Here is a 23405-nt window from a genome sequence, read left to right as displayed (position 1 = left end):
CAACCTTGAACATTAACCACTGGAGATGACCTTTGACAACTGCATAACATGGCCTATATATATTCTTCATTGACCAGAGTCCCCCAGTAATTTTTTTCCCCTCTAGTTCTAGAACAAATATCTTCGCTGAAGATAACACTCACAGCACGTTGTGTTGTGAGCTTGTAGATTGGCTATTTTCACTCTCAGAATAGCGACGCTATGTGGTCTTTAAATATGTTAAAATCTTACACATAATGTAAGCTATAACACTGTTTGTTTTCCAACGTGGATCACTTTGGTCTTCTGGTTTAAATTATTAAATCTATTATAAGAACATTTAGGTACAATGAACAGAACCTGTCTACGTAATAGAACCACATTATCGTATTTTCTATGTAGTGTAATTGAAAATGTATATTTTCCTCTGAAACCGTTTTATTTCGAAGGTTTGGTAATAAAACACAATAAGAGCAAAAACATACAAGATAATTTATATTCGTAACAAAATCATCACATTTGTGGATTATTCTCCTGAATGTTCCATGTTTGGTTTTTGATCACCCAGTGCATAAAGTAGATGATTCCACAACCACACAGCTGTTAAAAACAAACAAAAACAAATACAGAATCAACTCTTCTGAATGTTTACAGATTCAAAGACAGAGAAAGATTGATCTAATTGGGATTACTCACTCACTGTTGACACTACATTCTGAAATGTGTCAGAAGCATAATTTAAGAAAAAAAAGGGTGTTTATGAATGTATGGTTGCTGACAAGAAAATCTATAACATGAATAACGTGTCTCATGTAGATGGACGGATAGATTGAGATGCACTCAATCTGTAATCAGATAAATCAGCTAAAACTATTCTGAGTTGGGGAAAATATGCATAAAAGAACCGACTTGCAGGTTAAATGTGAACACATTTAACATTTAATGTGCCAATTGTCATCCCCTGAGACCCCAAATAACACCCCTGAAATGTCATCATGTGTTGTTCTCAGCGTGATACAGTCCTGAGATGCAGCGCTCTACTTCTGGTTGAGCCAGGAGAAAGAGAAAACATGGCGGGGTCCATCTATGTCCTCACCGCCGCTGGGATCTGAGGAGGCCTGAAATCAAAGCAAACATGAGAATGTTTTCTTTAGTGGCTTAAAAGTTATTATTATAATTTTTTTTAGTAAACCGTAAATGAACCGGAAGTGCCTCCGTTCGCCTCCATGTAAACAGATTTCTTTTAATGCATTGATCTCGGGTTCTTTTCCCTGCAGATTGCGTATTTGAAGCTTTATTCACGGCCCATAACGAAAGTGTTGATGATTACAAAATGTCAAATAAGATTGCGGGACACTTTACAGTATACACCATGAAATTGGAAGCCTAACCCGAAGAAAATTTATTTTATTTTTTATTGTGGCCGTTATTGGAGTGCTCGTTTTCGGACTATGGCAACGTGACGTTGAAACGTCCTCATGCTCGCTCTGTCTCGTGCCGAGGAACAAGCGCTCCTATTTCACATGTACAGCTTTTCCACATGAACTGTAACATAACATGCTTCTTCATGTCACTCATAAAACATAACACATGAATTGTCTCAAACTCTCTCTACTCTTAAAGGACCAATTCACCCAAAATAAACCTTATTTTCTATCAATTACACACCTCATGAAGCGTTGAATTCATGGAGATTATTTTTGTTTTTGTCACATTTCTAAACCAATATGCCATTGACCGGGTCATCGGTCAATAAGAGATTCAGCCAGTCATCCAATTATTGGCTCAGGATTGTGACAAAACACAAAAACCTCTCTGTGAATCAAGGCTTCAAGGGGTGTGTAACTGATAGAAAATAAGTCATTTTTTGGGTCAAGTAAAGAGCAGCGATGTTTTTACCTGTGGTTGGCTGGCTGTGGCCTGGGATGGAGCTTGGGACGTAGGGAACGCCACTGGTCCCTGGGACGTAGGGAACGCCACTGGTGCCTGGGACGTAGGGAACGCCACTGGCGCAGTTGCGCTCAGACCCTCCACGGGCCTGTGGTGCTGGGACAGAGAGGGTGCCACCACCTGCAGGGGCAACGACGAGGGGTGCAGAGGGGGCACGGCCTGCACGGGCAGAGGTGAGGGGTGCAGAGGGGGGAAAGCAACGCTCCCCACTGTCTGAGGGGGTTGAGGACTTTTGGGAGTGGGGAGAGCAGAGCTTCCCGTTGGCTGCAGGGGAGGTTGTGGACTCCTCGGAGCGGGGACACCCGCTCCGAGGAGTGGCTGGGGAGGTTGCAGACTTTTAGGCATGGGGACAGTTGTGCCCGCTAGCGACTGGGGGGGTTGTGGACTCTTGGGCACAGGGACAGCTGTGCTACCTAGCGGCTGGTGCAGCGCTGTAGGGCCCTCTATCGCTACGTCCTCTTCACTCTCCTCATCCTCCTCTTCATCAGCTGGGGGAAAAAAAAGTGAGGGTCGCTCTTATCATCGTACATCATCATGACGTAAAATAGACACAATGGCTATTTGCTCAGACACTATGATGTAAAATTTGCCATTCATTGTCAATGGAAATTTAATGTTTGCGTAGGACAATAATAGACACTAAGCCCATTTGCTCAGACACTATGACATTAAATTCTCCATTCATTGTCAATGGGAGTTTAAAATGGGAATTTAAAATGAGTAGAGGAGGGACTAGTGCCCCTCAACAAGCAAACAAACAAATATTTAGTGTAGTTCTAGGATCGAGGAGTCCAAATATGCTGTATAACAAGCTCATGAACTATGTTTTAAATCCAGGAGAAAAAGATTAACTTACACAACCCTCACTTGCCATTAGGTCTACATTCATGCACACTACTGTAGCTGAAGCAGTGAATAAACAATGTGATGTATTGCTGTAGGTTCTCACATCTGATGAAGCTGAGGATGAGCAGGGCTCTCCTCTGACGTTCAAAGTTGGTCGTGAAGTGATCAAAGCTCTCGTAACCTTGCTCCACCTTCTCCAGGTGAGATGTGTTGTTTCCTTCAATGATCCTAAACAAAGCAACACATTTTAATCAATGTTTTCATTTAGTAACCTTTAAAAACAGTATGAATTAGTTTTAGTATTGTCAAAGCCCTAAATGATAACCCATTCTGGGCGGGAAGCCGGGAACCCCTTTTGGTGTCTTACCCCCTCAGGCCGGGAACCCATTTTTGGGTTCTGTACAGTATGTACAGTATTCAAAAATTACAAAAAATTGATGATGCTATATAAATATTTGAAGTTTTCCAGAAAACTTAGGTCAGGCTTTAGAAGGCATTTTTTGAATCGGCCTTAGGCCTAGCCAAGCGCCTGTAACACTGCTTGTATTTTAATATTTTTATTGTCCACATCGTTTTTGATAATGATTTTATGTTGAACTATTATCTGGACTAGTGGTTCCAAAACCATGCATGTTCTTCCATACATTTGAACTACTAATGATATTTTTGAAAAAACAACAAAAAGCAACAGCAACATAATCACAGCTACAACGAGATATCAGTGGATAACAGCAAGCACAAAATGAAAGCATACACAAAAATAGAATAAGGTATGCAAAGAGAAATTAAGAGAAAGCCTTAACGTAAAGGTGGGTTTTCAAAAGGGATTTAAAACATGACACAGAAGTCTTAAATTAATGGTATTGCGTTCCAGAGTTTGGGAGCCCGAATTGCAAATGCCCTGCCACCCTTTGTGATGAGCTGGGCTGTGGGGGTCTCAAGGAGGGCTTTGTCTGAGGACCTGAGTGTGTACGTGTAGGCTTATAAGGGAGCCAGCATGTCAGAGACATACTGGGGAGCCAGACCATTTACAGCTTTCAAAGTAAAAAGTAAAATCTTAAAATCAATTCTATAACTAACAGGTAACCAGCGATGGGTGGCTAAAATGGGGGTGATGTGGTCCCGTCTTTTTTAATTAGTTAGCAGTCTGGCAGCTGAATTCTGAACGAGTTGGAGACGGGATATAGCCTTCTTACATAGGCCAGAGTAAATCGAGTTACAATAATCTAAACTAGACAACATAAAAGCATGGATTACCTTTTCCAAGTCTGCGGGTGACAGGAAACTTTTTATTCTGGCTATGTTCCTCAGTTGGAAGTAGCAAGTTTGCACTATACTCGTGTTATTTGGGGATTGAAAGTGAGGCCAGAATCGAAAAGCACACCCAGGTTACGGGCGACCTCTTTTACATTAGGGGATAGGCTACCAAGCTCTGAGATAAATGGCTGTGTGGAATTAGGGGGACCGAAGATTATGATTTCTGATTTGGCTTCGTTCAGTTGTAAAAAGTCTTCAGTGACAGGGTTAATGCTGTGCTCCACACACACAACAATCATTAACATCATCAATGAGTTTGATTAGAAGTTCTTACTTTTGTAGAAGAGGTTTAGCGTCCTGAAGGAGACATGAAGAGAGCGTTTAGACAGTATTATTTCCTTGTGTGTGTGTGTGTGTGTGTGTGTGTGTGCGTGTGTGCATGTGTGCGTGTGTGTGTGTGCGTGTGTGCGCGCACAGCGCCTGGTCACCTGTAGAAAGACAGCCATCTCAGACTGGTCCATGGTTTGAATCCCAGTCTCCAGAACCGTGGCCATGCTTTCCAGATGCTCCGTGTATCTCCTCCTTAGACTCCTGATGCGGTGGTGGACAAGCACTCACATTAGTTCAGACCATCATCACACTGATGATGGTCTGAACGACCGAAATGTTGCTCAATAAATCTAATTCTGCAAGTGAAGACAGTGTGTAGCACCTGACTGATAACATTACTTGCACACTCTGCTTGCGCAAGTAAATACCAAAATTAAGGTACCGGTACTCATTATTAGGGATGGAGCTTGAAACCCGATACCCCCAAAAACCTGATAACAAGCTTATTGAGTAACCGTTATCAATAAGATTCAAGAAGTAAATCTAAACACCCATGCTGGCACAAATATGTCTGTCTAAATGTGTATCGATACCTGCCAACCAGCACTACCCGGTTAAACAAAATTACGCTTTTACAGTGACGTTACATACGTTAATCAGTTAAAAGTTTCTTATTTTCCTAAAGTAAAAAGGTACCGTAGCACAGTAGTTGGGTAAAAGTACTTAGTTACCGGATGTAGTCGAGCTTCTCCTCCTGGTCTGCGTTGATCTTCAGGGTCATGTCCATCTTCTTCTCCTCCAGGATGGAATACAGGTGGTCAAAGGTCTCACACACCTTCGACTTCTGCCTGCGACCGTTTTCCTTTGAGAGAGAGAGATTATTTAATCCACATTCATAGAAGCAGATTCTGTTTTATTGTCCCATCACAGGTTTACGGTATTTTCCAGAGGTATTTTCAGTGCCTTATTCAAGGGTCTTAACCAGAAGTTAGCTAAAGCTTATGCAATTGTATCGGACCACCCGTGGCATGACTTTTGTAACCGCGACCAGCAATGCTTTACTTATGGGCCGTGAATAAAGCTTGTTTTGACTATTAACTCAATCTGGGAAATAGAATCCGAGATAAAAGTGTTTTAAGATTTCGGGCTATCAACGAGGAGGAATAATTTAGCTGACTACTTCCTTATCTCATAGCAACGGAGACGGCGATAGATGGTAGCGTAGAAGAGCGATCTCAAACTGAATCAATAGAAGTGGAGATCTCCGTCCATGGCATTCAAAGTTTAATAAGCAGCAGATGTGTACATAAGGTGTCGCAATAGAACAGTGGAGCATAAAGGAAACGTGGAACATTGTACAGTCACCTACATCTATGGTCCTGCAGGTCTCCTCCAGCTGTGTGATGATGGCCTGCAGTCGTTCATTATTTCCCACCAACATTGATATACAGTCAGTCAGCTCACCCTGGAAAACACACACACACACACACACAATATTGTTTTATTCTCATTGTAAGGTATGTAGGCCATACGACGACGGCAAAGGTTCTGAGATCACGTCATGGTCTGATTGAGAGCTGCAGAGGAAACAGGGAGAGCAGACATATGGCTCTCACTGTTTGTGGGGAAGACTGTTTCACAGGTGTGTGTGGTGTGGTCACATTGGAGTGCAATCAGTTTGACTCTGCCATCTGTCATCATGCCAGCAATATCAATAAACAGGACAATATGAATTTGTCAACGTCAAGCAATGTTTGTCTGATGCAGTGTTCACACTGGCAGATGCAAAAGATGCAAAGCTACAAAGCGTATTTGTAGCTTTGTATGTTTGTAGCTGAAGTGGAAACTGCAGCCAATACACGGCGACTATTGCACAGCTAAATGGAAATGGTGCTAGACCATGTTATGCACCAGCGTCCAGCGCCGTGCAGGAAAACTAAATAAATAAATAGACCAGGCATCCCCAATAGTGCAGGAACATTCAGACCCAAATGATCCTCCTCCGGCGCCTATGGCATGACATGTATATTCATACTTGTATGTTTCTGAAACAGACGCTGAAATATAAACACCCGGTGATGCTTATTTGAGGACAAAACAGCTTGAATCAAAATAACACATTGTATTTTTGTCATGATGTAAACACCAAAATATGAATGAGTGTAGTAGTTGTTCCATTCCAAAATATTCACCTTATTGACTTACATTGTAGATTGTACATTGAAACAGCTCTCAAAGTCCCTCTTTTAGGACATCAACACATAGCGGGATTATCATTTGTAGTTACATCATGACAAGGAGACAGGTTGGGTCTTACAAAGTGTCATTCATTTAAATTATACTCCATTGAGACAAATTAATAAAGTGAGCGCTGACGTCTTACCTTCTGCTTCTGGAAGACGTTGATGAGCGGTGCGACCTCACAGTCTTTATGCGCTCCAAACACCTTGCACATGGAACACGTAGGAACACTGCAGCTCACACAGTAGATGTTGATCTTCTCCTCTGCATGCTGCTCACACATGGGCTGTTCCACCTTGGGCTCTGCCGGTGCAGGTTTGGGGCTAACAACGAGAACACAGTAACAAGGGTCAGCTGGTGTAGACCCATTCTAGAGAACAGTGTAAGACTATGGTTGTACTGGTCAGCTCCCAGTGACCAACAGTAACAGACTGTCGTTGTACTGGTCAGCACCCAGGACAACAGTATAAAACGGTGTTTGTACTGTTCAACTCCCAGTACAACAGTATACTGTAAGACGGTTGTTGTACTGGCAGTGGCGTGCACAGACATTTAGAGGGGCAGGTGCTCCAAGTGAAAAAAGGGCACCTTGTGCAGCGAGTGGAACCGGCTGGTTGCCTTAATAGTGTGAGATTTATAGATTTTGGGGCCTAAATAATATATTAGAAGCTTTTTATCAAGAATTGATCAATGCCACCATGGTCCACATACTGCACAGTATGCAGGGGGTGCGCTAGTGTCTATCTGTGCACGCCACTGTGTACTGGGCAGCTCCCTGTACAAGAGTAGAAGACAGTGGTTGTACTGGTCAGCTCCCAGTACAACAGTATAAGACGGTGCTTGTACTGTTCAGTTCCCAGTACAACAGTCGGTGCTTGTACTGTTCAGTTCCCAGTACAACAGTATAAGACAGTGGTTGTACTGGGCAATACAACAGTAGAAGTCTAGAAGACTCCCAGTACACTGTTTCAGTGTGTGGAGAATTTAGAATCGGATCACATCTCTACAATAAAAATAGTCTTGAGCCTACAGTACAGTGCTCTACATTTATAAATAGTCCCAAGACAAGCAGGTCAGTGTATGGGACAAACGGCTGGTTAATGTGTTGCAATGTCTGCTAGCAATTCATTCATACAGCAGTCAAACCCACAGTAAATGCATGGTTATTAACCCATGGTTCAGCTCATAGTAAACTAGGGTTAAACCAATGATTAAAACTATGGTTAAAGGGCCACTTCACCCCTTTTGCAACCAGATCTTATTTTAATGATGTTTGGGAGACAAGAAACACTTTCCTGGGGGTTTTTATGTGGGTAATTTGTGTTTTTAGATATTTCAGTATTTCAAAGTGTCCATGGGCTCCATGATGTCATGGACACTGGACTACATGTTGTCTCAATCAGACAGCCCTCCCCCTATCTACAAGGAGGAGCAGTGGACCAAAGCATTATGGGAATTGTAATCCAGGAAGGAAGTGAGCCCAGTGTCCATGACATCATGGAGCCCATGGACACTTTGAAATACTGAGATATCTAAAAAGTAAAAACACAAATTACCTACATAAAACCCCCAGGAAAGTGTTTCTTGTCTCCCAAACATCATTAAAATAAGATCTGGTTGCAAAAGGGGTGAAGTGGCCCTTTAATGCATGGTTAAACTAGTAAATTCATGGATGGATTATGGACCGGGTCCAAGTGCCCACAGGGGCCTGTGACCATGAGATAATTTACTCAACTATATAGGTTAATGCTCAAATTCAGTATGTGGGTCCCTGGGGACCAATTCTATAACTGTCAGTTAGGTGGGGTAACAGTGGAGAGAGTGATGTGCTCTCCTGCACTATAGCCTACTGTATGTACTGAGTTGAGCTCGTTACATAGAACTGCTGTACATCAGAGAAACTAAACTGCCTTTATGAAATGTTGTGTACTATTTTGGGGGGAAGGGGGGTGGGATTATTTAGCCCCCACAAATCGTAATCGGTAATCCTTCCCTGCATAAACTATGGGTAAACTACTAAACTCATGATCAAGCTCATGGTTATTACATGGAATACAAGAACGATTGTCAGAACTACCTGCTCTGCCCCAGTCAAATTCCGGCGACCTCGGAATGGACGGCACCAGGTATTTCAGTATAAATAAATGCCCAAATCTGACCTGATCTGATCTATTCCTAACATTAACCTCAGTAAAACTATGCCTGAACCTAACCTTATTTCTAGCATTAAAGGGCAAGACCACTTTGGTAGAGGTTTGGCTTGTGTAGTCAAAAATAATTGCACCAGTGATTAGTAATTGATCATTCAAAATATGCTCCTCATTGACTTACACTGTACACTGAAACAGCTCTCAAAGTCACTCTTTTAGTACGTAAACAAAGACAAACATAGTTGATTCAGTTGCTTTTGCCATTTTTATTAGGAACAAACCCAGACTGGATCCATGGATCCGGATGTTCAAATAGTAAAATCAACAGGAAGTTAAAATTTCGGGGCGCTAGCCCCTCCTATGTCCAGCTTTGAGGGTTTGTGCGCACACAAACATTGTGTAAACACAAACATTGAAGAGGAAGGTGAGGACGCAAATTCTCCTCTCTTCACATGGGTGTGATTTTATTATAAAACAAATTAAAAAAATAAACAGTAACCCGGGTTTGGTGATGTTCTATATTGTCTGAATCAACTTTGTTTGTGTTTGATTATGTACTAAAAGAGTGACTTTGAGAGCTGTTTCAGCATTGTAAGTGAAGGAGTGGCATATTTTGAATTATCAATGGAGCAATTATTTTTGATTTCTTGTCCACATTTGGAGTTGCATCATGGAAAGGTAACAACTCAAACCTCAAAAACGTGGTCTTACCCTTGGGCCTTTAACCTCAGTAAAACTATGACTAGATTTAACCTTATTACTAAACTTAACCTCAGTAGAACTATGCCTAAACCTATAACCAGTAAGTCCCTGCACACAGAGCGCGTTTCTCCATCGGTTTTCCGAAAAACGCACCCAGTGTGCAACCACCTTTATTCCTAGCATTAACCTCAGTAAAACTATGCCTAAACCTAACCTTAACCTCAGTAAAACTATGCGGGGCGGTGTTCTGCCTTGGTGGGCTGAGTGTTATGAGAAACAAATTGGTAGTTATTGAGTATTTATTAGTGCTGAGCGTTGCGGTTAAACCCACATATCTAAAATGTTCCATTCACCTGGTAGAACCCTGTTTCATCATGTCTATGATATTTTCCACCAGCAGGTTACGCTGCAGGCCGTAGACTCCATGTCGGTCCAGAACCACCTCATGGCGACATGACGGGCAGCGGAAGCGACCGCCCGACGTGACGGTGCCACCGGTTCTGGTTGTCATGTATGGGTTGGCCGCCTGGAGAGCAAACAAACATACATACAAATAAATACATGTGACTGTACATGGCACTTCATGAGCTTCACTATACAAGCTTTTAGATCTGCTGAAAAAGTGAAAAGATAGGAACTAACCAGGTGCTCAATGGAGATAGCAAAATGTGATAATGATAAAAAGGTGCTCACACGGATCAAAAACGCGATCAATGATGAAGACCTTGTAGGTCGAAACAGTTGCCTTTTTAATTTAATAAAGGCGTTCCTCATTTTTTTACTTTGTGTGCCCGGATCCTTCTCTTTGTATCTCTCTTTTTATCCTTGTAGATCTGCTATTTGAATATATCTAAAAAATAAAAACATTTTCTTTTTATAGAATCCAGACTGGATTACCAGCCAAGGTGCCAGGACCACTGAGCCACGGCCCAGGCCAAAAAACAACATTTTAACTCCAATCTTTGCTTCTGGGGGTCCCTGGAATAACATATTTTTAGATGGGGGTCCACGGCCAAATACATATAATTTTGGGGGTCCTTGCCATGAAAATGTTTGAGTAGGCCTACCACTACACTACTGTGTTAGGTCTAGGATTTAGAAGACATTTCTAGAATCGGCATCAGGTCTTAATGCGTTAGACTTAAGGGACCACCTATAAAATGTAGATGGTGCATCTCAAGGGGTTTATCCATCTAATAAAGGTTCTACAAACAAATAGAAGGTTTAATTGTCACTCACTACACATACTGGTGGTACAAGGAACCAAATGCAAGTGTGTGACATCTGCAAGATACTGTGCAACATCAACAGTCGTTCTCAAACCTGAAGGACCCCAGATTGATACTATATGATGTGTTCGGTTAGGAAACGGACCCCCATCTGAATTTATTTCGTGCCAGTGACCAGTGACCACCATACATAATTTGTGTTTGTAAAAATTATTCCAAAATGTTTTTCAAGATTTATTTTTTATCTACAAGCTCACAACGCTTAGCCTACATGAAAAGTCTTTCTAACCAAATGATACAAATAGATGATATTTTACTGAATAAACATTTGAACTTACATTGTGTGTAGGTCTTATTTTAGACAGTAAAACATCTTGAAGTGATCGTTGTAAGCTTGTAGATCGGTTCTTTTTTAAATCTATTTATTCAAATAGAAATGTGCCCATGAGGTATGCCAGGTTTAATGTGGTAAAAATATATTATTTTATTAAATACTTATATAGTGATATAATTATTACCCCAAAGAAATAGCATTTCCAAAAGTAAATGCATGTATTTAATGCATTTTAAGCAGGGATAAAACATATCCCCACCACCCCCACCATAAACATGAATGACAGGGATATGACAGACCAGGTGTTAGTGATATGTTGTTTGGTTAACAAAAATGTGTTTGTTATAAAGCTAGACAATTGTATCCAATCAGGAGAAAGAACCCCACAAAGATAATGTGTCATCTTTTGTTCCAGTTCCATATCATTTTTTGTTTTGTTTAATCACTTCCTTGTCACTGTTGTTTATCCTAGATCCTGTAATCACTGCAGGATACTGTTAGGCCTACTGAACAAACACTCTATAACAACAATTATTACTAGGCACAATAAGGCAGCAAGGCCAAAAAATAAGTTTTGTTTTAACCAGAAAATATACCTTTAGCTGTTTAATAAGAGGTTAAAATGCTCTTTACTAACCACATTACATGTAGGCCTAGTGGCCTTAGTGGCCTACATTATCAGGCCTGTCAATCACCAAGACATAGCTTACAGTTCACCATCATTCACATGACATGGATATATGTAATCATTCTTCATGTTCATACCTGGAAGACATCGTTGGCACATTTCCTGCAGAGGTTGTGTTGGCAGGGCAGGATGACCACAGGTTTGGTGAACACCTCCAGACATATGGGACAGATCAGCTGCTTCTCCAGACTATCCTGCATGCTTCTATCTGCACTGGACTGACCCGAGATCAGCAAAGCTCATAGCATGACCCACAGGTTCTACTGCAGTGCAGATACAGTCAGAACTGAAGTAGCCTACCTCTCACACAGAAATTAACAACCAGAACCCGGCCAGAAGAACACCGAACAGAACCAGTTACTTAGAATCTGTAGATCCAGACAGGCTAGCCGCTATAGGAACAGAACAGATAAACGCTCAGTCACTAACTGCACGTTTCGCGAGGTAAGCAAATATATCTCGTCTTCAAAGTTGCGTCTTTCAGGGAGTTCTCCCTGTCCCGGCTGTGTTACGCCGCAATAAGTGCACTATCGACTTATGTGACCGGTGAAAGTAGTCTGCAAACAAGATTTTAAATCAAATGTTCGTTGTTGAGATATTTGTTTTACAGGCGGATATTGTTCGATTAAACATACTTGTTACGTGACTGCTTGCTTTACAATTCGCCAAACTGTGAAATTGAGTTGAGTGTAAAAACTGTTTACTCTGTGGACTCACTAGATTCGATAGGTCGCCGGTGTGTGTGTGTGACCGGACTGTGTTCGCGGTGTGCCAGTGTGTCAGCTGCTGTTTTTAGAAGGTCGCACGTCAAATGGTTGCCATGCTGACATGTCCTTATATGAAAATAAATGTCACCACAGCGGGGCCCGGGGCCAGCTGGTTAGAGGGGGGGGGCAATGTATGTGTTGAGAAGTTGACTGATGCGTGCGGGTGCGTGCGTGTGTGTGTGTGTGTGTGTGTGTGTGTGTGTGTGCGCGTGTGTGTGTGTGTGTGTGTGTGTGTGTGTGTGTGTGTGTGTGTGTGTGTGTGTGTGTGTGTGTGTGTGTGTGTGTGTGTGTGTGTGCGTGTGTGTTTGAAAAAAAGGCTGTTCCATCAGTGGTGGATGAACTCAATAAAATAAAAATAAAATGATTACAAAGGCTTGTATTGCAAATTGGAAATATTCAGTTTTTGTACAAATAAACAACATACAGCCCCATCGGGTTCTGACCTTATATTGTTGACAAAAGATATAGGCCTACTGCCTAAAAGACGACTAAAAACTTGGTGTTAAACAAAAGTGTTTTTATTTCCCTTATAATTCAGTCATACAGTTTCAAACAGAAAGCTTCTGCACAGCTGACAAAACATTCACTTCTATTCACACTTACAGTATACAGATTTACAACCACGTCCACAGTGTGTTGCAACAGCAGATCTACAAGCTTACGATGCATCACACCTGACACATTGTGAGCTTGTAGAGCTGCTATTTTGGAAGGTTTGGGGGAAATGTTTATTAATTATACATAATAACATGCCCAACAGGTTAAAAGAGGTTAACAGCACAATCCAACTGATTATAGCTGCTCACAATTTGTGTGATAAAAGACAATCCTGCCCTGGCAAATCATGCTTTTTCAGCGTATAAGATATAGGCCTACTCCTGTATGTACAGTACTGTCTGCATGTAGGCTATGTATCATTTAACCAATTGGAATGTGTTGATTATTTTTTACAGGATGTAATGTTGATGCATCATCACAGCAGAACTGAGTTCTTCATGATCTCTACATGTGTTCTGGCTGTACAGAGAGCTGATCGTGTTCTGGATGAGTTTAACAGGCATATGTTGTTGGATCTCAGTTCTGCTCCAAAGGAAGCAGAACACCATGCAGCAGTTTTTCAGTTAAGTACATTCACGTCATATCCCCCGGATAGCGTTAAATGGTTAAAGCCCAGAACCTCTTAGGGTTATCTGTCCTAAACAGAATGCCGTCCTGCTTTCACACTAGTCTCTCCAGACAGAATGTTGGCTCACACAACGTTCAAATGCAGAGTCCATCGTACAACAATAAGTGCTCAACACCTGCAGAAAACTACGCGATTGTCCCTAGAAAGAATAATTCCTGATGTAAATCAAATTAGTCAAAGATAGCTTGCTTGTTACGTTGCAGCAATGGGCAGTCAAATATGTATTTTAAAGTTTTAAATTTAAAGTTAAAGTTTGTTTGGGGACAAATTGTTTAAACAAAAAACACCAACGACAACAACACAAAATATCTTAAATTTGTACAAGCTTTAAACTTAAATAAATGAGAACCAAAGCCAAACACCAAGCCAAACTGTATTTACAGTGACACATACTGTATATCTAACAGAGAAGGCATTAAACATCATTCAAAACAGCAACAACACAAACGTCATCATACTGTATTTCCCTGTGTCCATGTTTGCACAAACCATGTATTAAAATTCTGTAAGAAAGAAAGGCAGGTGCGCTTCCTCTGGATGCTGCCCTTGGTTTAGGCAGTGGGTGCTCAACTATAAATACACCGTCCAAAGTGGGAAAAGTGGCACTCTAAAATAAAAGATGCAAGACTGAATTGCATCTGAGCCAGTCTTGCATCTTTTATTTTGGGGTGGCACTTTTCCCACTTCGGTGTTAATGGATTTAACATGTATTAAAAATCCTTTGCTAAAAAGATAATTTTTCAAGCATTGGAGCGACAAGATAAACTACATTCATTCCCATGACATTAAAGCCTTTATTACCCCCATTAAGACTTACCCCCATTGTGGGAATCAGAAATCTGTGTCTGCATGATTATTTCAATAAATAACCAGAAAGGGGCAAGATGCAAGTTACTCTGAATTCATACCAGCAGCGCTAACGCTGATCCGCCACGATAAATGAAATAAACTGTGCGTGTCTGAGGTTATTATGAGTGACAGGCTGACAGACACTGTCTGTCAACGTGTTGTCCGTCTGCTATCAGGGCTTTTGTGGACATACTGGGGTGGCAGTGGCTCAGGAGCAAGACACTGAACCCCTGAGGCCCTAACTGCTCCTGATGAGCAGGCTGGTCGCCTTGCATGGTTTCCTCTGCCGTCGGTGTGTGAATGGGTGAATGTAATGCACATTGTAAAGCGCTTTGGATAAAGGCGCTATATGTAAATGCGTCGTTTAGTGCAAGTTGCACATTTTGAAAACAAAGATTTAGTAGTAGTTGTTTAAGATCTGTAGTTGTGAAATCGATCAATATTGAGCAACGTGATCTGTTGTTTACATTCAAGCTGCAGAGACCATGCAACAGGCTGTCTCATCATCTCCATCGCTCTGGTCAGCTGTCCTGACTGGACAGAGCAGCTGTGTGGGAATCAGGATCAGTTTTATTGATGCATCACATCTCACTGTGTGAGGCCCTGGAGCGAACCGAGATGTCCCTATACTCTCTAAATACGGCATAACTTCAGATTTTGTTTTGATCTACAACTGCTAGTTTAAAACTTAAACTTTATCTACCTATTATGTTAGAGACAGGCAGGAGAAGTGAGCACACTACATGCTCTTCTCTGGCAGTTTTTTGTAAACCACAGGTTTGGTGAACACCTCCATGCAGATATATGGAACAGATCAGAGCGTTTCTCCAGACTATCCATGCTTCTATCTGCACTGGACTGACTCGAGAGACCAGCAAGCTCATAGCATGACCCACAGCTTCTACTGCAGATACAGAACCAACCAGAACCCAGAAGAATATACTGACTAGAACCAGTAGAATAACAGAATCTGTAGGTCCAGACAGTTTAGAGGAACAGATAAGTCATTGCAGGTTTCGCAAACAGAGATTCTCTTCAAAGTTGCATCTTTCAGGGAGTCCTCACTGTCCCTGTTGTGTTGTGTTACACTGCACATCAAATTCTGTTACCAGTGGAAGTAACCTAGGCCTAGTCCAGATTTTTTATAGTTTGTTTGTAAACAATACATAGGCATTATGCCATGTAATTGCTCAGTCTTCATTAATTTCACACCAACAGCTGGTTAAACACTACTACTTTTATACTGTATATCCTGTGGTCTGGGAGGACACCTACTGGTTGACAGGTAGTACTGCTTGAAAGTCCAAATTCAATTTCTACCCTGAGCAAGCAGGCACATCTCAGCACAGGGGACTTGGGGTTCGAACCTGGGTAAAACATGAAAGCAGCTTTAATGTTAATATGAAATTCATGTAAATTACGCATATAGTGCACAAAGTATTTTTGTATTTTAGACCTGATGCTTGCAGTGTTAAAATGTGAAATATTGTAGGCCTGGCCTACTAATATTTTAATAAATACTCTAGGCTAGGGCTAGGCCATATGGACAACATTGAATACACGTTTTCCTTTTTTCTCCAAAACCTTCAAAAATAGCCAATCTACAAGCTTGCAGCCTGCTCTTGTAGATCTGCTATTTTGGCTATTTTGGGACGTTTTTGAAAGATTTTGAAAGTATAAAATAAGGCGTAAGTGACTAAAACCAGGAAAATCCAACACGTATGCCATATCACGATAGTATGCTATCCAAACTCCCAGATGATGTCTAGTCTCATATGACCAAATATGGATATAATATGGATGTTAGTTTAAACTCATGTGTAGCTGTCTCCATATCGTTTCTTCCCATCACCGATCAGCTGTGTCTTCTCACTGGATTTGGTTGGCTGCTGGACCACTGGGGTGTCTACATCTGCACAGGACAAGGACATTTTTGAAATTCATAAAAAACTATAGATTTTGTAATTTTCTAAATAAAATTTAATATCTTTTGAACTGAAAAATGAAAAAGGAAAAAGGATAATATCAGTCACCAGAAGCATGGACGTTTGTTTCAATGCGGCCAACATTCATTAGAAGGCCAATATCAGTCACCAGAAGCAATGTTCTTACATGGTTAACATACCATACCATAAACGTAAAAATAATAATAATAATAAGGGTAATATTAATATTAATAATAATAATCCTTTCCACCCACCGGTGTCATCGTTGCGAAGCTCCTCCTCCAGGTCTTCTGGTGACAGATTGCATTCTGGCTCCGCCCCCTCGCCAGGGGGCATGGGCTTCAGCCGACCACAGCAGCAGTTACAACAGCAGCACAGACAGCAGAGGCAGTAACAGCCTGTCAACACGCCACACAATGCAAATAGACCCTAGACAGACAGACAGACAGAAATTAGTCATCCGTGTGCCAATAAGCTCTTGAGCTTTTTTTGTGTTTTATCCTTTTGACAGATATATACAAAACTATACTACAATATGGTCATGTAAATGCACACTTAGACATCAATCATACACATACGTCAGGACACCCCAAATTCACTTTGTGTAATGTATGTTTAGCTGTGGACCACTTAACCCCGATATTGATGTGTTTTGAGCTTGTAGATTCACTAGATTGTCTAGCTAGATTTCCGAATAGGCAAAGTGTAAAGCATTTTGCTGGGGAGATGGGACCCCCTGGTCTCCCTACCAACGACCAAGACCCCTGGAGGGCCCCACTCCCCAGACCCCACTTTGAGAACATACACACACATACACTAGCCCTGCTAGCCCTGCCCTGCATATTTGCGCACACGCATGCACACCACACACACACGCAAGCGCACCGTCGCACACACACACGCATGTGCACACTCTAAAACACAGCACTGGCATAAACGTTAGAGGTGCGCCCTTGCGAACCTTTGCTGGTTCAATTCCCTGGACCTGCAGGAAAGTCTGGGTGGGGAAGTGAATGGTCATCACTCACCCAACACTGCCGAGGTGCCCTTGAGCAAGGCACTGGCCAACTGCTCCAGTGGAGCTGCTTAGTGGCCAACAGTATAAAGACTGTTGTATGGTCAGCTCCCAGGTTTTAATGTGTCTGTGTGTTTCTATGTGCAGGGCGTTACTGAAAAAACACTTGTACTCAGCTACTATACTCTGTGTAAATAAAGTACCCAAAAAAATAAATCATAAAATAAACAGCATGTTTTCACAATGATATGGTTTCTCAAATTCTGCTATAATACTTGTGGGGGCATTTGGCCCTCACAAGAATAGTAAAACACATGCACACACCTACCTTGGCCCACCATGTGGACAGCATGAAGTACGTGTTAACATTCTCCTCTCCAAACTGCTGAGCGACGTACAGTCCCAGAGAGCCGTAGGAGTCATAGATGTTCCTCTTGGTGAGATCAGAGAGGACAGAATTTGCGCTGTTCAGCTCCTTAAACTTGTCTGATGCCTCTGGGTTGTCTGGGTTCTTATCGGGGTGGTACCGCAAGGCCAGTTTCCTATATGGAGGTCAGGGTCAGTGGAGGAAGAATTAAGTATCTTCAATCATGTTATAGTGGTCCAGTTCTTTCTTTGTCTGTTGTCTGTCAACGCTGTAGTCCCGTAACCAGTCAGTAACGATTTGCATGTATGGAAATGCGATTTCTTTGACGTGTGTATAGTGCCTTTCATACATAAAATGTAGCCCAATGTGCTTCACATTAAGATAATACATAATAAAGTACGATGCCAGAAAAAGGTTAGTTAAAGCTAACACAATAATACAAATTAACTTTTCGGCTATCTTTACACTTATTTATAATATCTATAATTTCCTTCTTTTCAGGATAAAACTAGAAATTTAGTTTGGTGTTTTTTATTTCTTAGTTTTGGACCCACAAGAAATTATTGAAACCATCAACCACATCAATTTGTTGTTTGTTATCAGTAAAATATCCGGGTTAGCTTGGTTTGGTTTGTCCTTTTTTAATAATACGGTTATATTACACATGCCTTTAATAATATTTTGGTTATACTGGTATAATAATCCTTGCACCCTCAAGTTATAAATGTGTTTGCTCATTTCCAAATTCACTTGTTTATTCTCTCTACTGATTGTGGACTGTGGAGTGACAGGGAGAACGCTGTTAATGAACAATGACAAAGATTTCTATCAGCAGAATGTAGAGCTTTTAACACTTATTTTAATAGAACAGTAACACAGTACTCACATGATCACATAACCACTTGAACCTAATATACTTAGTTCACTGGTATAGTATTTCCTTTCTGAAAATATAAGCAACCTACAAGCTCACGAGTTGTGAGCGTATTACCCATACGCATTTCTCAGAATATTCAGCCCAGTATAGGGACGGTAGGATTCAGTTGGTTGAAGGAGTTATTTTCGAATAATTACACAACCCATGAAGCCTTGAATTCATGGAGATTTGTTTGTTTTTGTTGCATTCCTAAGCCTTATTGACGTCTCTGGTAGTTCAAGGCTTCATTCATGGGGTGTGTAATTGCTAGAAAATGTGTGATCTCTTTTAATGGATCAATGACATTCAAATAGGCCAACATGGCCGCTACCTGTAGGCCTTCTTGATGTCGTCGTGGGTGCAGGTCTTGTCCAGGCCCAGCACCTGGTACAGAGACTCTCCTGAGGTGGACAGAGTTCGCTGTCTGGACTCAGACATCCTGCCCACATTACCTGCTGACACGCACGCACGCACACACGCACACAGGCAGACAGACAGACAGACAGACAGACAGACAGACAGACAGACAGACAGACAGACAGACAGACAGACAGACAGACAGACAGACAGACAGACAGACAGACAGACAGACAGACAGACAGACAGACAGACAGACAGACAGACAGACAGACAGACAGACAGACAGACAATTATATGAGACAAAAGGCTCCTTGGCACAGACTTGAAAAAGCCCTCCTGTCTCTGACTGCCTGGTACTCTGACTGGACTGCTCTGACTGGACGCTGCCGTCTCATAACATGTTGCACTGTCGCTTAATTGTGTTGCATGACACTGAGCTTGTAGATCAGCTATTTTCCACACATCACAAATATTATGACAAATATATACAATCAGTCTTACATTCTAAACACTCACTTGGTATCATCACAGTGCATGGTTTGTTTCTTGTGACATCGACTACAAAGTGAATGTTTTTAGGCTATTCTTCCAGTAAGAGTTTTGGGGCTCTGTAACTTGTTGGCAGGAATAAATAAGCCCCTTGACAAGAAATATAGTTTGTATAACTGTGACAATTAATAGGGGTCTCCTGAGCTCTTGGGCTCCTGGGCAGAGGAGGCCTGGCAGCCGCAGACCTGTTCAGTAATCCACTCCTGTCCACCTCCATTTTCTAAGCTATCTTCATCTGATACTTGACTTGTCAAGTCCTAACAGTCCGTTCCATGACGGAGTTTACGCAGTTTTACTACAATATATAAGTACACAATATTCAACCACATGCACACAGCAGCAGGTATACCTGTTGGCCTCGGTGACCTCGTTCAGAACTCCACCGATGTCTCGCTTTGTGTTCCTGAATCCAAACTTTACAGCTTCTACTTGGAGTGTTGGTTTGGTTAGTAACTTTAGTGTTGGAGCAGCTCGTGTTGGTTAGAGGTGGATCATCAAACATTCATCAGGCGGGCTCGGGTTTCACATGCAGCACGGCACCGCATGCAGCCTCAGGCCTCACCCAGCCGCTGTCACAACCAAACTGGTGACATGTCCAGTTGGGACACAGGAGGTAGAGCGGGACGTTGCCAGTTTGATCCCGACCCCTGCTTAGTGTCCTTGAGCAAGACACGGAAGCCCTAACTTCTCCCGATTAGCAGGTTGGGTCCGTGTCGTTTTCGACCATTTGAAAATGTATTTCATATTTGACAACTGCAATTCAGAAAACGTTACGTTTTCTAAATACTCCGTAGTAGTCCGTGTCATGGGTCAGTGGGTCAAGGCACAAGTTTCCCCTCCCGCCTGGAAGGAACATTTGGCTCCTAGGCAGAGGGGACCATGCACAGGGAACTGGTAGAATCAGGTTTTATAATAGGCCTACCTATTTCTACGTTTTATTTTACCATTTCTAAATGGTCAAATAAAAGGTAAAATTACAGTTATCAAATATGAAATTTAAATATAAATGGCCTAAAAATACACGGACCAGGTTGGTGCCTTGACATGCATGGTTTCCTTTGTGTGTGTGTGTGTGTGTGTGTGTGTGTGTGTGTGTGTGTGTGTGTGTGTGTGTGTGTGTGTGTGTGTGTGTGTGCGTGCGTGCCTGCGTGTGTGCGTGCGTGCGTGCGTGTGGTGTTAGAATACATGGGTTTGGTGTGGTTGGTTTAAACTTTAAAAGTTAGGGTAAGAAGTAAGAAGGAAGTCAGGGTTTGAAATGGGAAAACAGCGAACTCCCTAGAGTCACAGTATTGCATAGGTGACCAATATGAGTGTACAGGTAATAGGGTTGATTGGGTTTCAGCCATGAGACGCTCCACTACCTGTATTGTTGTTAAGGAGAGGAGGTTGCTATGGCAACCTGTGGAGTAAGGAGGGGCTTAAAGGGAAGATTAGATTAGATTAGATTAGATTAGATTAGATTAGATTAGATTAGATTAGATTAGATTAGATTAGATTAGATTAGATAAAATTAGATTAGAATGCAACTTTATTGATCCCTGTGTGGAAATTCCGGTGTCATATAGCAGCAACAGCAGAAAGGTGCAGGTTAAAAAGTTAAGATATATGAATAAATAAAATAAAATAACTATAAGATATCAATAGGATATCCCTGGCATTATATAATTATAAGGGTCAATGGTAGAAATCTCGAAAATGTTCCCATATTCCAGAGATTCTCAACCTGGGGTCAAGTATCCTGAGGATATTGCAAGTGATGGGCTCCCAAATAATCGACAATCACAAACATATAATAAAGAAATGTATGTTAAAATGTATTATTTCTTTTCATTGTAATACCGATAAACAGGAACATACATAGTAGCTTATAAGTTAGTTCCATTGACCCAAGCCGGTACACAATCAATCGATTGTTAAAAAAAAAGAAAATATGTTCTGAAAATGCGCACAGCGGCAGCCGAATGCCTTTGCATGGAACTTGTTTTCTTCCACAAGTTCCAGTCACGTGTTTCTTCTGTTGCTGTTGGTATCATCCAAATATCACACTTGTGTGAAGTGAGGAGCGCTCTTATCATCATACATCATCATACATCACATTCCGTGCTCAGCCAATCAAATCAACAAAAGTCATAACGGGCAATCACTTTTGGCGTCTTCACTTTTCTGCCCTCACTTTTATCTTCAATATGTACTTTGCTCAGCCAATCAAATTATCTCTATGGGGTGATCAGCCAATCACAAGCCAATGTTAAACACCTTAAAGCTGGGCATAGCATAGGAGGGGCTCCCTCAATAACATGCGAGTCCCGACGGCTCCAGACCGTACTGACTCACTGAAAGCTTGCATAACGTCTTCAGACTAGGACTTAAGTCTAGGATGTACAGGTCCCCTGGTGTGTATCCTCCAAAGAGGACAATACAATGTCCCACCACGCAACAGCTCATCCAAGACATCCAAGATGGGCTTTTCCCCTTGGGCTCAACCTTCATCCAGGAGAAGGTCTGTGTATTAAATTTCCACACGTCATTGAAGGAAATTGAACCTTTCTGAGGAAAGTTGTTTCCACCAAACAGATACAGCTCTCCATAGTAGACAAAGGCTGAATGACCCCAGCGTCCTTCCGGACAAAGCTGTGCAGAAGGCGTGCTCAGCCAACAGTTGGTCTCTGTGTCAAATACTCTGACCTTGCTGTAATTGCTCTCGTCCTCGTCCATGCCTCGGCCCCCAAATACAAACATCTTTGCCCCTATGATGGTGGCAGTGTGACAATCTGAAACGGGTGTAGGAGGGCCACTGGTGTTAATCAAAGACCAGAACATTGTGGTGGTGTCCAGCTTGTAAATGTCATTAGTGTATCCAGTCAGCATGTTGAATCCTCCAAAGATGTACATGGCCTTCCCCAGGACACAGGCTGAGTGGCCACACCTCGCCTCCGGGACAGTCTCAGAAACCACAGGCCTGGACCATCTGTTGGTGTTGACGTGAAACGCATAAAGCACGTTGCACTTATTCCCGTCGATGTCGACAACCCCGTTGCCAGATTCCTTTATTTCAAAATCCTCTACTCCCCCCCAGATGTAGATGACATCGTCTATCAGCACAGCTGTGTGGCACACGCGCATGGAGGGAACCTCAAGAGGACATTCACCTCTCTCACCTGTCACTGGGGGCATCAATGCCCAGCGCAGTGACCCTGTGTTGAAAACGAGCACGTCGATCTCGTCCAAGTTATTGTAGGTTTCGCCGAGACAGAAGCCTCCAAAGAAGTACACCTTGTGCCCCCGTGCCACTGCAGCATGAAGGCTTTTCTTTGGTCCTTTGAGATACACCGTCCATCGCAACATTTCGCATAAAAGTAAAAACTTGAATAGAATATAGGTATATATGCTAAGTCTGGGTGAAACAATAGTATAGGATTGTGTGCGGTTCCACTTATATGTTACAGAGGCACAAATGTCATGCAACGCTAGGCCTACTAGGCTACTACTATACGGTTGGATGGCACTTATACACCTGCCTTCTAATGAGAGGAGCGCAAAATCTGTCTTGGAAGAGCCACCCATCGACTACTCTAATATACGGCAACCTTCCCCATGTTTCTTCACTAGTCCTATCCAGAAGAACACAGTTTGCCGACCACTGCTACAGAGCTGACAATGAGGTTATATCTTCCCTTCTTTTTTTTTTTTAAGATATTTTTTTGCGGCTTACGCCTTTATTGATTTTTTAAGGGACAGACAGTA

At 42.0% G+C, this 23405-nt stretch overlaps 2 protein-coding genes across 3 annotated transcripts; both read right to left on the bottom strand.

The window, feature by feature from the left end:
* Positions 1 to 399: 399 nt before the first annotated feature.
* LOC310870151 (E3 ubiquitin-protein ligase TRIM63-like) lies at positions 400 to 12436 on the bottom strand. The gene is made up of 10 exons (XM_083781228.1): positions 11784 to 12436; positions 9809 to 9981; positions 6746 to 6926; positions 5732 to 5827; positions 5094 to 5224; positions 4521 to 4623; positions 4367 to 4389; positions 2879 to 3003; positions 1879 to 2417; positions 400 to 1097 (listed from the first exon to the last, which is right to left on the bottom strand). The coding sequence occupies exons 1-10, from the start codon at positions 11904 to 11906 to the stop codon at positions 1017 to 1019; spliced, it is 1575 nt and encodes a 524-aa protein (XP_083637354.1). The 5' UTR covers positions 11907 to 12436; the 3' UTR covers positions 400 to 1016.
* Positions 12437 to 16272: 3836 nt separating this feature from the next.
* On the bottom strand, positions 16273 to 20095 carry dnajc5b (DnaJ (Hsp40) homolog, subfamily C, member 5 beta). Of its 2 annotated transcripts, XM_083781478.1 has the most exons (5): positions 20011 to 20095; positions 19084 to 19207; positions 17798 to 18011; positions 16709 to 16883; positions 16273 to 16420 (listed from the first exon to the last, which is right to left on the bottom strand). In XM_083781478.1, exons 2-5 carry the CDS (start codon positions 19188 to 19190, stop codon positions 16323 to 16325), a joined length of 594 nt encoding a protein of 197 aa, XP_083637604.1. In that variant the 5' UTR covers positions 19191 to 19207; positions 20011 to 20095; the 3' UTR covers positions 16273 to 16322. The 2 variants fall into 2 exon arrangements, with proteins under 2 accessions (XP_083637604.1, XP_083637605.1); XM_083781479.1 differs by lacking the exon at positions 20011 to 20095 and having other exon boundaries at positions 19084 to 19277.
* Positions 20096 to 23405: the final 3310 nt, after the last annotated feature.

The sequence above is a fragment of the Protomyctophum parallelum genome (genome assembly GCF_964188405.1).
Source record: "Protomyctophum parallelum genome assembly, chromosome: 14".
NCBI lineage: Eukaryota > Metazoa > Chordata > Actinopteri > Myctophiformes > Myctophidae > Protomyctophum > Protomyctophum parallelum.
This window is presented reverse-complemented; position numbering and strand designations above follow the sequence as displayed.